The sequence below is a fragment of the Vombatus ursinus genome, unplaced genomic scaffold, assembly GCF_900497805.2.
Source record: "Vombatus ursinus unplaced genomic scaffold, bare-nosed wombat genome assembly UNPS02014945.1, whole genome shotgun sequence".
NCBI classification, from domain to species: Eukaryota; Metazoa; Chordata; class Mammalia; order Diprotodontia; family Vombatidae; genus Vombatus; species Vombatus ursinus.
The window spans coordinates 17,332,827-17,350,974 of NW_020954723.1; the positions used below are offsets into that span (position 1 = coordinate 17,332,827).

The following is an 18,148-nucleotide window of genomic DNA, read 5'->3' on the forward strand; positions in this document are numbered from 1 at the left end:
ATAACACCTAAAAGAGGTAGCAAAAATGCAGATCTTTAAAATTTCCTTATTTAAAAAAAAATTAATCCAGATGTCCTTGTGACATTAAAATGCCAATTAGTTTTTCAATGGAGAGTTTGACATATCTGCATGTAGGCCAAACATGGTTAAAAGAAGCTGTCTGTCCCTTTGTGGAAGAACTCTTTCTCTTCCTCAATCCCTCCCCCCCCCCCTTTTTTTGCTCTGGGGCTTCAGCATTGAAGCTCAAAGGGAAATGATCTTTTGATTGTTTGTTTTGCACATATAATCTAAGGTTACCGAATAGTCTATATATTTAAAACACTTTATTCTCCCACCTTTAATTTTCTATAAATGTCAAGAAAATTACATGAATGATTATTTTTAAAAAATCTTAGGTAACAAACTGTATGAATGAGAAGGATAACTTGGATTGTTAGTAATTCTCTAGAAAACTTCTGAACATTTACAGGAAAAGAAGAAAGGAAAAAAGAAATCCTAACATTGGACCCCCCTCCCCAAATCCTTTGAAAAAAATGCAACCCCCCCCAACAATGGGGGTTCATTGCTGTGTCCCTCTGCAGGTCACATTCAAATTCTTTCCCCTAAGTTTGAAAGCATTTCCTGAAAGCAGTCAAAGGTATTGAACATTTTTTTTCTCGTCTCTCTCTCTTTAAATAACAAAGCAAAATTCCACCCTCCCCCCCTTCTCAAAAAAAAAAAAAGTTTTCGAGTTTTGCTTCTCTATTCATTGCAGTTCTGGCCAAAGTAAAGCCCTCTTTCTCAATGACGTCAAGATCTTTACCAAGATTAGGCTTTCATTTCTCTATTGCAGCAATTAGCCAGGGAATGTATAAAAGGCTTCAGGGAAACAAACTGGGCTCTAGAGAGAAGCACTTTGCACCACAGACAGATAGCAAGGGAGGAAAAGATAGAGTTAGGGAGAGAAAAAAACAGAAGGACACACTCGGAAAGGGACTGAGGGAGAGAAAGAAGGAGAAAGAGAAACAGAAAGTTGTGTACAAAGAAAACAGCCCCCTTATATTCTAAGCACTATTTTAAAAAACAAACCAACCAACCAACCTGGAAGCCCTTGTAAGTTAAGAAAAGAAACGGGATAACCTGAATAATTAAGACAATGAAAAGCTGAAATTAATTTAAGAATGTGTACTTCAATTTTATAGTGACTGGGAACTGAAAGTGCAGCAGTGTCTCTCTTTAACGGACTCAAAGAGGCTACTGGATCAGGGACTTTTTTTTTTAACATCTTAAGTTCTGGGGGGGGGAGTAGCAGTTTAGAGTTGAATGAGTTGATGGGCATGCTCTAACTGCTGGATTTGAGAAGCTGACTGGATTTTGCCATCTCTGATCATTTGAAAGAGGTGACAGTTTAGGTTTATTTGCAATCTTAGTTTCTTTTCTTCTCTCCCCCCCTCCTTTACTACCATCTCCTCCTCTTAACCCCCCCCTCCCCTTTCCCTTAAATGAGGGTGCAAAAGGGAAACCAGAGAACTCAAGCAAAGTGACTAAGGAGGCGGAGAAGATGGGTCTACTCAGCATAGACTTGTTGATTACACTGCAAATCCTGCCAGGTTTTTTCTCCAACTGCCTTTTCCTGGCTCTCTATGACTCGGTCATCCTCCTGAAGCACGTGGTGCTGCTGCTGAGCCGGTCCAAGTCCACTCGTGGCGAGTGGCGGCGCATGCTGACCTCAGAAGGGCTACGCTGTGTCTGGAAAAGCTTTCTCCTGGATGCTTACAAACAGGTAAGTTGGGACCAGCCATGCTTCTTTTCCCTTGGTCAGAAGCATTGGGATAGAACTTTTGGACCTGGTTGGGGGTTGCTATGTGGATTGTGGTCTTCACTTTGGGTACATGGCGGGGAGAAAAAAGGAGTACGCTAGCTCCTTCTCTAACATACCTCTCTACGTCTCAGTTTAACTTGGATGGGACCACTGGGTAGAAATGAACCAATGCTACCTGTTAACTAGTTTAACCAGCTAGGAACCTACAGTGCTTTATGTTGGGTGGTTTTGTTTTTGGTCTATGGATAGAGGTAGATAAGCAGCAGCATTAAAAATCGAAGAAATCTTGATATTTTGGAGGGTGGAAGACAGAAAAAGAAAGAACTTTGAAAATACCGGGTGGGAACATCTTCAAAGAAGTAGCTTGTTAAGGCTAGCGGGTTTTGGCTTAATGGCAGCCCTGTTTAGGATAGCAGTGCGAAGTTAAATTAAACAGACCCATTTGCAGATGCAAGCATCTATTGAGCCAGATTAGGGCCCTTTGAAGAGTGAGGAGTGTAACTCTGTCGTTCTGTTTTGATTTACAACAAAAAGGTTAGAATTGCTGACAGAAAATTTAATTTTCCCTTTTGAGGCTGTTCAGAAGCTTAAGAAGTAATTTTTTTTGTGTGTGCGCGTGTGTGTGAAGCAAATAAGATTCTAATAATCCTTTATGATTCAAACTTTTTTTTTTTCTAAACATGCATCCCTTATAGAGAGAAATAGTAAACTAGGTCCTCTTTCACTTACCTGCTGAGATTGAGTTCAAGGAAGGCTTTTTTTCTGGGCTACAAAGGCTGGAAAACCAGCTCTTGCGCTGATTGTAGGTGTCATCGGAATCCTCGAACTCAGAATGTAGCAGGCAATAAAGAATCTTGTGGATCTTTCTTCTTCTGTTTTATCCATTTGTCCATCTGACTCCCGAAGGCCCCTTAGCCTTAAGAGGAAAGAACTCCTTTTTCAAGGTTGGTTGGCAAAAAGCAAGATCTTGGTTTCCCCACACAGTATTATGGAACCCCACTGCTCTAGAGACTGGAGCAGGGGGCCCCTGGAGCAACATGGAAACTGAGTGTGTAGTCAGGGAGATAAATTGTTAAGCAGTGCTTTAGAATATGGAGATAGGAAACAAAAGAAAGATGAAGGGAATAATGCTATGTGAAGGCATCCCCTGAGGTTTGTTGTGCTACTGAGAAGGAGGTGGAGAAAATAACTTCCAGTCACAAAGCACCTATTCTGGTTACATGTGAAACCACGTGTGGCTTTCAGGAAAAGAATTTGCTTTAAACTGGGAAAGTCCATTTGATAGCAGAATGCCAGAGGAACTAGAACTAGTTTTTCTCCCAAATACTTAAACCCAAGTATGAACTTAGACTCTGGGAGAAGAATATCTATTTGACAGTAAAGAGTTATTCACTTCATATTCAAAATTTATGAAAATGCAGAGGAGTGAATCATTTCAACTTCACTGAATTCAGAAGGATCATCTCTCTCTTTTTTCACTGTATGTTAGAGTGGGCAGAAATATTAAGGGGGGGGTGCCAGCAGTTTGGCTTGAGTAGTTAAAACTATTACTATTTTATGATTTTGGAAAGACAATTGAAGTTTGTCTAAGATTAAAAAAAAAAAAAGAAACACACCTGCTTGTAGAATTTGTTTTCTTTGCAAGTCATCTCCCAAGTAAAAACATCATCATGATGTGAAGTATTTGAGAGGGTTATTGCCCCCCAGCAGCAACTAATGGCAAGAGTTCAGAACTTTGAAATCCTAAATTGAAAAAGAAAAAATGCCCCCTCTCTAAGTTTTCCATTGTGTTGCAATATTTTGTTATTTATATTCTTGGAATTGGGAGAGATGAGTAATTTGTTTCCTCCTTTGCATATGGTTTCTGTATTTTTTCTAGTGCTTCTTTATGTCTTTCGATTGTTCTTTGAGGATGCTTGCTGATGATGCTAACTACAGTTTTTGCCCTTCATGCTTTACATGAAACCTGCCACATGAAGAGGCAGAGCAAAGTGCTTACCACCGGGGCATTTAATGAATGCAAACAGTAAAACAAAATGTTGGGTAAGACTGATCTAGTAAACACTGACTTTCTCAGAATGCATTAGGCATGTTTGCAGTGGTCGTGGAGGGTAGGGTATTCAGAACCTCTGGAATGGGTAAAGTTAACCTCCCTCACCTATTGTCATCTGTCCCAGCTTTTTGGTGTAGTCATGTAGTACTTGGAGAGGTTCTGCTTGAGATGGCATCCCTCTATTTCATAACAATGACTTGCATTTTTTTTTCTGGGATACAACCTTGAAAAGCTCCCCCTACTTGCACCCAGAGGAAACATTTTCAGATGGTGAAGTGTATATGTGTGACAGGTAATTTTTCAGCTCTGTCCATGTTATTGAGTGTCAGCCACCTGAGAAGATGTGTTGATGCTTGGAATACAAATATGTGAATTATAGCCTTTGTTTGCTTTTTCCCCCAATGGAGGGAAAATATCACCTCTTATTGGACAAGTTGAATAGAATACAGAGTAAATTAGGCAAGATGATTGTAAAGACACTTTGGTTCAGGCAGAACATCCATCATACATAATCTTGATTAAAAAGGTGTATACACACATACACACATGTACAATTTTATGACATTTCAACATGAATAAAGCATTTAAAAATTAAACTTCTTCAGCTAGTGCATGAACCTAATGAACAATGTATCCTTGTGCTGAAGCACAGAGATGCAACCAGTCCCAAGCTAACCACTTTAGCCACCTTGTCCTCACCTAAATGAAGTGCAAAAGTCAACAAACAACACAGATGCTGACACACAAATTAACTTTTGCACTATTAGTGCTGAAATGTCACAGAAAATATATTTATTTCAGCATATAATTTTGGTTTTAAAAATGTTCTCTTAACACTCTGCTTCTTCACTTACCTTAGGCCTTCCAACTAGTTTCTACAGTATTCTGAAAAATAGTTTGCTTATGGAAGAAACAGTCTCATAAGGATATAAAGAGCTCTTCAACCAGAGTTTGTTTATGAATTGGACAAAACACTAGGAAATTATAGAGGCTTAGAGCTTGCATTTTCAAGTATTAATTTAAAAAAGAAATAATTAAACAGCAGTGAGGCTGAGAAGGATTAGTATACTGGTTACTTGTTATTCAACCCTGTTAAAGATTTCAGCTTATCTGAATTTAAATGGTTAAATCACACAGCATAATAATTATTTGACCACATTTGTAAGGGCATTGATGTAGCCTGGTGATTTTGCCAAAGAATTCCAAACTTCCTAATGGATAATAAAGCCATTTTAAGTGCCTTGATCACAAGAGGTGTATGTGAGATTCTGCCCCTCTAGCCCCTCCCTTTGTATTTCTTTGCTTTTTATCATAAGATTAGGTGACATTTTGTCCATGAAGCTTTTCCCAGGCTGTGGAAAAGAGAGAACAAGGTTAGTAGTATATGCTCTATTTCCAGCTTGTAGTTTATGAATAGGTCTTTCTTTTCTTTTTTTTTCCCTCTCTCTTCACTTTGCAGTCCACATGCTCAAGCAGCACTAATCCCCCCCCCCCCACCCCCCGCACTAAACACATATCTCTAGAAGGCAATCTCATCATTAAGGGACTAAGATCTAAATATGTGTTCAGCAGATATATCTACATACATGTACTTATGGTTATGCCATTGTGGGTACCCAGTTTGAAGGCATTACATACTCCTGAAATTCAAGTAGTTTCCCACAATTCATCTTTATTCTTTTGTTGTTACTGATGGTGTTGTTTTTAAAGAATGAACAATCAAAATAATGCAGGTGAGATAGAAATTGGTGATGGCAATATTAGATTTTGCATACATACTATTCTGAGCCTCTTCAAATAAAGAAATCCTTTGGGAACATTGGAACTTCAAGACCAATTAGTGGAAATGATGCTTCTTGTGTTTGGGCATTAAATACTGGGCAGGGTTCGTTTATGGAGTGGCCAATGTTGGCATGGAATGAGGCACCGACCTAATTACTCTTCCGCAAGAGTAAAAAATGCCTTTTGAATGCCTCATTGGCAAATATGTCTCATTAAGGACAAAAAAAACCCCAAAAAACAAATACAAACCCTCTAAGAAGGAGAAATGAAGATGATAGGTAACTTGTGGCCAGGAGACTTTCTGTGCCACTGTGGGAAATTAAAGCAAATTTAGGAAGTACCAGAGGATGACTTGTTTTTGTTGGATTGCTTTCTTGTAGACTTAAATGATATTATAGGACTGGATTTATCTTGCTTTTTAGCTCATGTCACTTTGGTCTTATCAAAGAAGAGAATGCCCTGGGGAAAAGAGACATTCTCCATCACTGGAACTAATGATTCCAATCATAGAATTATAGATTTAGAGCTGGAAGTCGTCATAAACCTCATGGAGTTCAATGTCTTTCATTTTACAGATGATGAAACTGAGTCACAGAGAGATTAAAAGATATGTACCCAGGCTTTCCTGACTCTTAAGTCTGGAGTCTTGTACACTCTACAATGCTGCTTCTCTTCCAGTTCTATGGTGGTATAATAATATGACTTCCACAACTGAGTATGGAGAAAAAAAACCCTCCATTCGTGGCATGTGTCATAGAGGAAACCAAATTCTTTCTGTCACAAAACCCTGGAGGCTTGTCCTGTGGTGCTTTCTGAATACCTGGCCATCAGTTTGGACTTCCTCAGAGGGCAGTAGTTTCCTTCTCCCTGAGTATCCTCAAAGAAGGATTGGATGACCACTTACTACCAGATATATATTCTAACAGAGATTCTTGTGGTGTTAGACACTGTATTGTCCTAAATAGAGACAAAATAAACACAGTTTCTGCCCATAAGTAATTTCCATTCTGGATGGTTGAAGTTTTATAATTCTGTGAATGAAAATGACCCACTAATATACCAAACTAGCAACTCTGTAAGTATGGGTCCAATAAGACACAAAGAATGCTGACCTGTACTGGTAGAGGGGGTTTCCTAAACCAGTGAAATCACAGGTCTATCCTCTTTAATTTAAGATTGTGTTTGAAGAGCCTTTTATATGTTAATATCTAAGGGATAATGAGATTTTTTTTCCCCTTCTGGATTGGATCGTTTTCCTTCTCCTGGTTTCTAAATGTTTAAGATATTTGCTCTGGAGACTAAAATTTATTTATAGTTTATCTGTTTTTCTCCTCCCCACTTTCTTTGTTCCTAAAATATTGTCTCCATAGGGCAGTCTGCTTTGCTTTCTCTGATAATATCACTTGGTGATATAGTTCACATTTATTCAATGCTTTTCACTTGTTATTTGGTTTTCACATCATACTTGGGCTTCTGCCTTTAGTAAACTAGACAATATTCAGTGTCAAACCTCAGTAATTACCAGAATATGATCTCAGTTCAGACTAAGGTTGCCTTGTCATTTTATATATGAACACTTAATGTTTAGAAATAATTTGAAGGCAGTGAAGCCCAGAGGTGTGAATTTGAACCCATGTCTTCTGATTCCAAATCCAGTATCCTCTCCACTAGTGCAAGCTGTTGTGGCTACCAAACAGAGCAAAGCTAATTGGCCCACAAAGGTATCAAATGCCTGACTTTGGCATCATTAGCACTATGCTCCAACCAGCTGAGCTAGCCTGGCAGAGAGGCATATTGTTTATAGCAAGATTCTCAAAGGGAGGGTTTTAGAGGTTCCCATTTCTCACTTGGTCACTAGCTGGCTAGGTGACCTCAGAAAGAGTGTTTGCCTGCCCACCACAATTAGGTAATTATACTAACCCCAGAGCAAGTGTCATGATTAGAAAGAGATTTCTTTTCACTGACAATCTATTGTTACTAGGAAATGCAGTGTTAATCTTGTGCAACTGGACAAGAAATTTAAATGATGCATTGTCTTTCTTGTCAATCCTTATTTTCATTCTTTTAATTATGCCACATTTAGAAATAATTCTGCCTCTGAGTTCTACTTTGTCACCAGCAGAAAGAGAGGATGCAAAACTTTCCCAGGGAAATGATCCCTAGCTAAACTGTCATTGGAAATGAAATCAGACTGATTGCACAGTTGAATACCTTGTGACTAATGAAATGTTCTTCAGGTATGCTTAGGTTACAGTCATAGAGTCAGAGGTCCCTCTTAAAAAGACCACACAACTTGTTCATGGGCTCCAGAAGTTACTTAAAATCTAATAGTTTCTGGGGTTTCCTACCCCCCTTCCTCATGGCTAAGTATGTAACTCTGGAGTTCAGGAAAAGGTTTGCTCTTATTATATTCATGTCACTCTAGAGGCATAATGGGTTGAGTCTGTTCTGATGCAATAAACTTTCAGGGATTTCATACCCACAAAAGAATTACATGGGGAGATATACATATTGTCTAAAAGCCTTAAAATATGAGCTCCTTGAGGGCAGGGATTATGCTTTTATCTTTCTCTGAATCCCCAACACTTAGCATAATGCCTAGTACAGATTGCAGCCTCAAGTTTCCTCAACTACATTATTAGCACCTGCCTCAAAGTGTAGTTGTGAGGACCAAATGAGAATATTTGTAAGCTATGCTGAATGCAGAAGGTGCTTAATAGATGCTTCTTTCCTTCTAAATGTTTGATTAAAATTGAATTAGGATGTAGGTAATAATGAGAACCCTAAATTTGCAGTGTTCCTCTTTAACCAGGTTATACATATTAGGTGGGTGAAAGAAGGACACTAAACCCCATGCAAATCATCAAAATGTCTTCTAAACTTAACTTAAAATTTGTTCTCATCCATCTACCCTTGGCACCTATCTTCTCTAACTTCCACTAAATCCCTCTTCAGTGCCTTCTCATGGTGTCAGGGTGACGTGGGCTTTCAGAAGTCCAGCCAACACAGTGCGGGCCTTAGCAAAGTGGAAAGACTTGGAGAATGGGTCCAGCTACAGACTATCAATTAAGGACCAACTTGGAGCAGTTCACAGTAGGTTTATCGAAGAAAAGGTAGGACACGAAGTTATGAAAGACTATCTTCTCTAGTCTATGAGTAGAGAGGTGGTGGTCTTCCTTTACTGGAGTACCCCATCAATAAAGTCATGGTAACCTGATAAGTAAATTTCCTCCAGTAACAAAATTATCTTATTAAATTATGTATCTCCAGCTCACCTTACAAATTAACCACTTTAACTAGAAAAGTTAAAATACATGATTTCATCATTTAATTTAATTAGGTTTACTTTTTTACTTAGCTACTTAACAGGGGAAAAAAAAATCTAAGCAGGAATTCCTTTAGTTTCTAATTATGTAAAATAGAAATAGTACTATCTACTATGAACCTGCCTGTCTCTGTTCTAAAATAGAATATTACTTAGTTCTGCCCTTTATGCAGTAAAAGTGAGTTATGCGTTGAAATTTGCCAAAAAGATTCTTGAACAGCGTGCATAGAGCATCAGAATTTGAATGTACCAGTTTAAATTGTAGAGTTTTTTTTTAAATTCTCCTCCAAGTGACTTCAATTAACACCAGCATTACCTCCCTAGCATAAATGAAGGCACATTCAAGTGAGATCCATTATAAGTGTTTTGTAGTATGAAGGGCACTATATAAAAATCAATTGTACTATGGTAACTTGTCCCTGATGTTATTGGCTTTGATTAAACCATTCCAGGGAAAGATCCAATTTTACTTATCCAAAGCTAAAGTAATTGCCTCTTTTATATTCTCTGCATTTTATTATCAACCTACATATCCAAGTGTCCGCAAAATTCCTTTCAATTTTTTTGTGTTTGTGACTAAATGTCTTTATTGAATGGGTCTTCTTGCTCTCCTTAAAAAAACTCACTTCCATATCCTTTGTGCAAGCCAGAATGGGTCCAGCTACAGACCCAGGAAGTAATTGAGAAGTTCCCTAAAATTTTGTGGTTAGAGAAGAAGGGAAATGGAGGTAAGAAAGGGGATGAAGCTACTAAAAACAAGAATGAGAAAAAAAAAACATTGGAAACTTCATATCGAAGGACTGGCTTTCTCCGGTATTATAGAGATGGGGTAAATCTCTTTCCCCCCCACTCACCTGCTAGACAGGGTTTTGTTAGCAGCTAACACTCATTTTGGAGGTATGTATGAGTGCTGTTGTAGGTATTTCTTGTGCAGTTCTTCTTATAGTCAGTAGGGTTTGGCTTGGAATTATTTATAAAATAAGCTCCAGAGTTATTCAAGTCTTTGTGTCAGATATTAAAAGAAAAAGAGGAAAAAAGAAAAGAAACTGTTCAAATATTTTCAATGTGGTAGATGTGATGCCATGCCCTGCAAGTTACTTTTGGAAGTCTTGATTTTAGGTTAGTATCATTTTTCTGATTTATGCAAAATATCTCTTTATTAAAGGTAGGTAACATTTCATTGATAAATATTAGAAACTTTACCACAAGAATGTTTACTCCTCCTGTGTATTCCCCCAACCCTATTCTTGTCCTTCCCTCAATTATGGAAGTGAAGGTCAAGCAAAACTCACTTGTAACCTCCTTTTAAGCCACTGTTATGTTGAAGCCTTAATGTAATCCTAAGGTGTAAAGAGACACTGCTGGAGAGAAACTGTGATTAAATTTCTGCCATTCCAGTCTTGTAGGACCAATAGCTTGTCCTCAGACAGAATAAAGTGCATATTTGAAATGAAAGATTTGTTATTACTTTATTAATAAACAATTATGAAGCAATTATTTAAAACAATCTTATTTTTTTCAAAAGTAATCCAGCATTTGCATAAATTGTTTTAAAATTAGCTGGAGACAATTAAGCCAGGAAGGTAAGTCTGATTTCAGCTTAAGAACTCTGGGAACCTCAAAACAGATCCAGTCAATTATGCTACTTCTTTTGTTAGTCGATACTGAATGAATCAATTTGGACCCTAGGTCATTGCTGGATGCCATGTTTTCTAGAACTTTGAACTGAGAATCCCAAATTGGACATTCTTTCCTAGATTTTTAGTTTGCCAGCTGGCATTCTGCTTGAACTTGGGCAATTCATTTTAACGTTTTTATGTCATGGTTTTGAAATGGAGCCAATAATTCAGTTATGTAACATGCATGAAGCATTAGCAGCTAAGGAAGTAATGGTTGTAAAGAGTACCAGCCTCAGTGCAGCAGATAGAAATTACTTGAGAGTGAAGAAGTTATTTATGATGCATTTATAGAAGCATCAGTGTTGAAAGTCCTTGGATTAAAAACATCTTGGGTTCAAGTTCTCCCTCTGACATAAACTGGCTGTGGCACTCTGGGACAAATCACTCAATCTCTAAGTGTCCCAGGTAACTTTTAAGACTTTAAATTGCAGAACAATTGCTTAGTGTTACATTGATTTAGGGAGGGTTTTTGCTGCCCCCGCCTCAGCTCCTTATAATGAAATGATTGGTCTAGCACCCCTTACCCCCATAAAAATTGTAGTCCTTATACAGGACAAAAGGTAATTTTAAAATTACAAAGTCATTATTTTGTAAACTAAGTTTACTGAAATCATTGTACCTTATTTTGAAGAAATGTAATGTAGCCTTTTTTTGAGCTGATTGTGGTTACTTAGACTTAACTTGGAGGACACTTGGTAAGATATTTAACATGGGTCCTTCCCCATCCTTTTTTTCTTTTTTTGGTATCAGGTGAAATTGGGTGGAGATGCCCCCAATTCCAGTGTAGTCCACATTACCAGAGCTGAAGTTGGGAATGGTCAACAGAACAATTCCAAGTGGAAGAGATTTGATGGGGGATATGGAGCTGAGTGCCATCTCCTAGATTTTGCCAATCCTGAGCGCCCACTGGTTGTCAACTTCGGTTCTGCCACTTGACCACCGTTCATAAACCAGCTACCGGCCTTTAGCAAGCTGGTGGAAGAGTTTTCAACAGTGGCTGACTTCTTATTGGTCTACATTGATGAAGCTCATCCATCAGATGGTTGGGCGGTGCCTGGTAACTCCCCTGTGTCTTTTGAGGTGAAGAAACACCGGAACCAGGAAGACCGCTGTGCAGCAGCCCATCAGCTCCTGGAGCGTTTCTCCTTGCCGCCCCAGTGCCAGGTGGTGGCTGACTGCATGGATAACAATGCCAACATAGCCTATGGGGTATCCTTTGAGCGTGTGTGTGTTGTGCAGAGACAAAAAATTGCTTACTTAGGAGGGAAGGGCCCCTTTTTCTATAACCTTCAGGAAGTCCGACTTTGGCTAGAGAAGAACTTCAGCAAGAGATGAAATCCAGGTTAGCTGGAGGAATTTCTGAGTTGCATAGTGTCCTATTAAAAATAACAAAAAAGGAAGGGGGGAGGAAGAGAAGGATGTACTGGATCCACAGTTTCAACTGGATCTCATTTATTCCCCCATTGCAGGACAGCAGTTTCAATAGCCATCTCAGAAGAATAAAACCATCCCTAACAGACCATCACCACTTCCCCTACCAAACAATAATAATGATAGGAATAATAATAATGATAGTACCTGCCTAACCAACGACCCCTTGTTACCTTTCACTTTTTGAAAAAGAGCCTAAGATGCGCAGGAAGAACCTGTTTCAAAGTGTCTCCATCCTGACTTGAGATGGAATTAAACAACTGGTGCTTGCTTTGGAGAAAATGGGGGAAAAAAATTCAACCCGCACTAGAGAAATGCCAGGGACAAAAGACTCTATTAGAATAGGGATTATTATCTTAACTTTATCCACCATGAATAGAAGACTGTTGGTAAATCCCTAAATATTTGTTTATAGTGAGTCTTGGGGGGGAAAAAGGAGGCGGGGTGGTTCACATGGTTGTTGGCCTGGTTTTTAGAGTGTTGGTGTCATCTCTGGCTCTATCTTTCAGTATGCACTGCAAGATGCTGGCCGAAACATCCAAGAATTCTCAGGATATTTAGGGGTAGTTTTTGAGGATCTTCCCTCAGTTTGGAGGGTTAGGGTTATTCTCTGGTCAAGAGGTGAAGTAGTTGTAGGAAGTACACTGGACTTGGAGTTTTATTTCCTGAGTTAAAGTTCTGACTATCATTTACCAGTTGTGGGGGTCTTAGGCAAGTCATGTAATATTCTTGGTCCTCAGTTTCCTTTCTGTAAACTGAGGGTGTTGGATTAGATGATCTTCAAAGGCCCTTTCAACTTACAAGCTCTATAATTCCTCTGAAAATGACAAATAGGGAGAGAAGGCTCAAAGATCAGAAGAGTACAGAGAGTTTTACTTTGAAGCTACAGAGAGGGTAACTAATTAGTTAGGAATAGAAACACATAGCCACATATGATTAATTCTCCAGGCCAGAGAAAATAGTTCTGCTAAAACCCATCTGAGACCCTGTGAGTGGGAAACAATTTATTTATCCTATAATGAGAGAGATATAGAAAGATGAAGGATGGCTTTGCATTTTTTATATAAAATAATTTATTTGTCTTTTTTTGTGTATTTGGAGTGGGGGAATAAATGAACCACGATACCTCACTAAGCATGAACTAGTGCCATAGGGTTACTCTGTGGTTGCAACAGTGCCAATTGTTGAAACGTTACATAGCTCCACTCATTCCTTGGCATGGAACACTTGTTGGTCTCTGTGATGATGTTCTATATGTTGAGCTGAAAACAGTTTACTCATATTTCATGAATCATCTCAGCTGCCTTGTGGGGAATGATTCTCTGGTTGTTCAACTACTATATAGCCTTATTGTCCCTCAAAAGTAGGTGAACTATCAAAAATGATGCAAATACACAAACATGGTTTCCTAAGCAACACAAGTGTCAAGTCAACAAGCATTTGTTAAGTGCCTGCAATGTGCCAGGAACTTTACTAAGTGCTCAGGAAGGTAAGATACAGCTACTTGGGGATGAGTCCCATCCAAATATATCAGAGCCTTTTTACAATGCAATCTACAATGACAGTTATGGGCTTTGGTATAACAAAATTCCCACATTTACACAGAATTGAAAATTGGATCTGTCTTGGGCCCCCTTCCACCAAGGGCTAGTCCTTAGAAGTACCCGAAAGACTTTATTATATATAGTGCAGTCTTCTGTACCACACTGTTATGTGCCATAGATGGATTTTTATAAAACTGCCAGGTTATATAAAACATTTTGAGAAGAGAATTATCAATTTTCTTGAAGGTCAGATGTTAGAGAATATTTAAAGGCTAGGTTATAAAATAAAATGTGAACAGAATTTTTTTTTGTAATTTTGAGAAATTCAAATGTCAATATACATCAATATTTATGGACATAACTCTTAGTTATTAGTAATTTTAAAGGAGACCAACACAGAAACAACACTAAGCTCAGGTGACTGCATCTGAAAATAAGCAAGACTAGGAATGGATTACAAAAGACAAACTCATCATCCCTTTGAGAAAAGCCAGAAACTCAAAGTACTGAATTTGAATGTCACAAAAATAGAGAGTATCAAAATTGGAAAAAGAAAATCAATACTGAAGAACTGCTCAAACTTTTTTCCCCTACTAAGTTATCTAAACCAGTCAGCTTTTTTTGGTGTTCTATACACATTACCAGAATAGGTAAATAGAATTGCAGAACTCTAGTTATTTAATGAACTAGTAGTAAATAATATATTTTGAAAAAATTAATATTAAATGTTTACAGAATTTTTCTGAATTTTTCTCACTTGGAATTTTTTTTTGCATTAAAAATCATTGGTTCATTTGCCCAGTTTCTTTGTTTTTCAGAATGGGGTTAGGATTTATACAGTGCCCTTAAAGAGATCTTATAAAAGTCAGTGGCACCATGTGAGTGATATTTTCCTTGGAAGTGGCTTCTTGTTTTTTTCCCCTATATACAGAACTGGTATAGTATGTCAGAGAAGGTAGGGGGAAGGAAAGTGAGATTCCAAGAAGGCGATGCTCATTGTCCAGATAAGAGTGGAAGAAAATTACTTCTGTGTTCTAGTTTTGCTATAAGTACGTAGAAGGAAGTGCAGAATATCATAGGTGAGTGCTGTTGCAGAGGATGAGTAATAGGGAAACAGCAATGGAAGTTAGTAAATGAAAGTTATGCCAAATATCAGGGGAAAAATTATTTTTAATGGGGAAATACATCCACATAGAGCAGATTCCCCAAGGAAGAGCATGGAAACCCTACCATTACACAAGGGTAAAGAAATGTAGCTACATATAACACATTTCACACCTCTTAACAAGCATGACCCAAGGGGTTGCTTCTGTCTGTATTATTATTCCCCATGTTTACAGAACATACTTCTGATTCTTACCACAGTTTATTTTCAAACATTCTAATAATCCTCTGGGAGATGAAACATCATCTTTTTGGTGCTAATCTTTCACATGTGTATGTATATATACATATATATGTATATGTTTGTATACACATACTGCCACAACTGTGATTTGGCATCCATTCTCTCATCTGATCATTTTCCATTGACAGGCCATGTTTATATGGGGCTCTCAGTTTAAATATGTTAACTGGATTAGCTTGTGTATCATTGAAATAGTTTCCTAGCTACTTAAGACTTTGTTAGAGGTTATGGATTCATATTTTATTCAATGTTTCAAAGGTTTATGGCTTGGAACTGTTCAAAACTTACTTTACTGCTTAGAAGATTTGACCAGGACTTTCTCGAATGGGCATGAATAAAATGTCCATCACGTACTGGCAGACATAGTTAATACAATATTAAAATAGCTCCTGACCTCACAATAGGCAAACAGATTAGTAACAGTCATCCAGCTTTGCATATTTGAAGTGATAGTAATTTAGCTTACATGGCTATCTTTTTACCTGGTTTGAATTTCCAGTACTGGTGTCTTCACATCCTCCCAATTTTGGGCACCACTGCTTTTTAAACATTCTAATCACCTGATAAAGCAAACTGCTACTCTACCTAATCATTCCCAGCCCTAATAATGTAGAAAAGACCCTCATTCTGTCCTTTCCAGGTTTCTGCTCCCAGTCTGGGCTCATAGATGGAAGTGATGAAATAGACTTAGTGATTTTCTGTAGCCTATAGGTATCAGAGGGATGGTGTTAAAGATGATCTCTTTCCTCTTGGAAAAACTTATAGGATTTGGTTAGGTTCCTTCTGTATCTACCTTCTATAGACCATGGATATGGAGACCAATCCTATTCATGGGATGATACTAAAGGATGAGGATCTTATCTCCTGTGAACCTAAGGAAGACTTCCCTCTCTAGAACTGAAACAAGTTTGATCTCTGATTCATGGGTCTCAGAATTGAGTTCATTCAGAATTTCATGTTTATTTGTGAAGGCAGAGATTAAAAGTAAGCTCTCTTCTGCAGTTGAGGGAATGATGAAAAAGTCAAACATTTAGAGTTCCTAAGACTCTGACCATGTCATCTTTCTCAATAGGGGTGGTTGGCAGTGAGAATCTTAAAAAATGAGACTGAAAGTCCCAGCTGAAATACTTGTTTTTGGTTATGCCTCACCTCCTGCCTTAAACTTAAAGAAAATCAAAGCCATTTCACTCATATTTCATAGTCCCACTATTTCCATATATATGTCCCACTCTGTGTTGGGAGTTTCCTTAAAATTGCAGAAGAGCTGTTCAGGTGAAGGATATGGAAGAAAGGAGCTGGGAGAGTAAAGAATTATATGGTGAAAACCCCATATCCTAGCTCAGTAGAGGTAGGAAAAAAAAAAGGCTTTCTCAAATCACTCCTCAAAACAGTACTGCTAAGCCTAAATGGGGCAGACTGGGTTAAGAATCAGTGGTTTTCTAACACCCTGGTTATCTGTCATTGTCACAAGCAAGGTGTCTGAGCAGACAGATGCTGTTCTATTCTGCAAAAAAGACTTAACTAATAAAAATCATTTCCTACAGAGATTAAAATAAGTCTCTTCATGGAGTAGTGCTAACTCTGGGCAGCAGTACCAAGGGTTTTGGGGAGTTTATTATTTAGTGATTAGATGTTGGAGTCTATACACAGGTTTAATGGAGTCACTATTTGGCTCCGCTAATCATAACAGTAATTTTAAAAATGTGAACAAATAAAACATAAGCAAATTAATGAAAGAAACCCACACAGAGAAGTTTCGCAAGTCTTGGGCAAGCTACATCACTGGATGACATTGTTTCAATGTGATTGGGGGTTGGAAACAGCATTGAAGACATACGCATTCAGTACTACATAACCAAAGCAATGAAAGGTATTGGGTAGGGAATATTGGCCAGTGTTGTTCAATTGTATGTCATGTAACCACAGTCCTCATAATCACTAGCCCAAGCCTTTGGGCATCTAAAATGGGAGACCAAGCTGTGGAAGGGCTGCCAGTGTGCAAATGATGGCCCCTAACAAAAGAGTCAGTCACTCCGTTAGAGGTTGGATGTGGTCACAGTGGCTTGCTGCTCCCTGCCTTGGAGTCTTCTAGCAAGGAGATTAATTGGGTGTGTGATATCATGAGGACTTGGCAAACATGGTGAGGACACAATTGTATGTGTGTTGGTGCATATTTGTATGTGTGTGTCTCTGCTTATCCATGGTGGAAACAATTGCTTTGCAGAACGTCAGCAAGAAATGTGTTACAATACTGGTGCTGAGTGGAATGTGTGCTTTAAAAAATTCCTTGTATTTTAATAAAACCTAAAGAAAGAATATATGTGAATCTTTTGTGATGTTATTTTAAAATTACTACCTTGGCCTCTTTCCTTTCTGGACAGTACTCACAGTTGAAAAATAATCCAGAATTTGGTGGTTTGTACCTTGATATTTATAGGCAAATATCTACTAGTGTCAGATTAGTTTGACCTTAACTTTTGTGTGAGAATCTTCAAGGAAAACAAACCAGGAAAGCTAAAAAAACAAAACAAAACCAAAACCAAAACCCAAACAACAACAACACTCCCCTCAGATGTTTTTCAAGTTCCTGAACAAGTCACAAGCCAGGAAACTAGAGATATTAACTTAACCATTGAGAAATGCAGTGTCTAGTGTAGTAGATGCAGGTATGAAAACCTAGGCTGGAAGCCCCACCCTCTAAAACTTAGTGGGTGATTTCAAACAGGTCCTTTAACTTCTCTGGGCTTTGATATTCTTGGCTGTACAATATGGGGGCTGGACTTCATTGACTCTGAATTCCCTTCCAGCTATAAATCAGTGATCCTGTGACTTCTGTGAGCCTTGGTTTCTACATCTATAAAATGAAATGAATAAGAAAATCTCTACGTTCCAAGTCTAATGTCTAACATTCCATCATATGAGCAATTGAGTAAGCCTGTAGATTGTTACTCTACATTGGCCAATGACATCATAATATGATCTAAAATAACTGAAAGAAGCTAACTTGAGATAGTTGATTTAGGGAGGTAGCTGCTTGCTAAAATTAAGAAATACATTTATAACAAATATTTGTATATATTCTGCCTCCTAAAAGAGGCAAAAATTGGTATTTTTGGACTTGGTTT

The 18,148-nt window shown here is 38.1% G+C and overlaps 1 protein-coding gene across 2 annotated transcripts in view; it reads left to right on the forward strand.

The window, feature by feature from the left end:
- The window catches only part of DIO2 (iodothyronine deiodinase 2), a 31,683-nt gene extending 19,624 nt beyond the window's left edge, over window positions 1–12,059 (forward strand). Inside the window, exons 2-3 of one of the 2 annotated variants that reach the window (XM_027844835.1) lie at window positions 1,487–1,762; window positions 11,391–11,975. In XM_027844835.1, the coding sequence (XP_027700636.1) occupies window positions 1,487–1,762; window positions 11,391–11,975 (861 nt within the window). Of the gene's footprint in view, window positions 1–1,486; window positions 1,763–11,390 lie in introns of both variants that reach the window. The other variant, XM_027844833.1, reaches the window with a different exon arrangement.
- The last annotated feature ends 6,089 nt before the right edge of the window (window positions 12,060–18,148 follow it).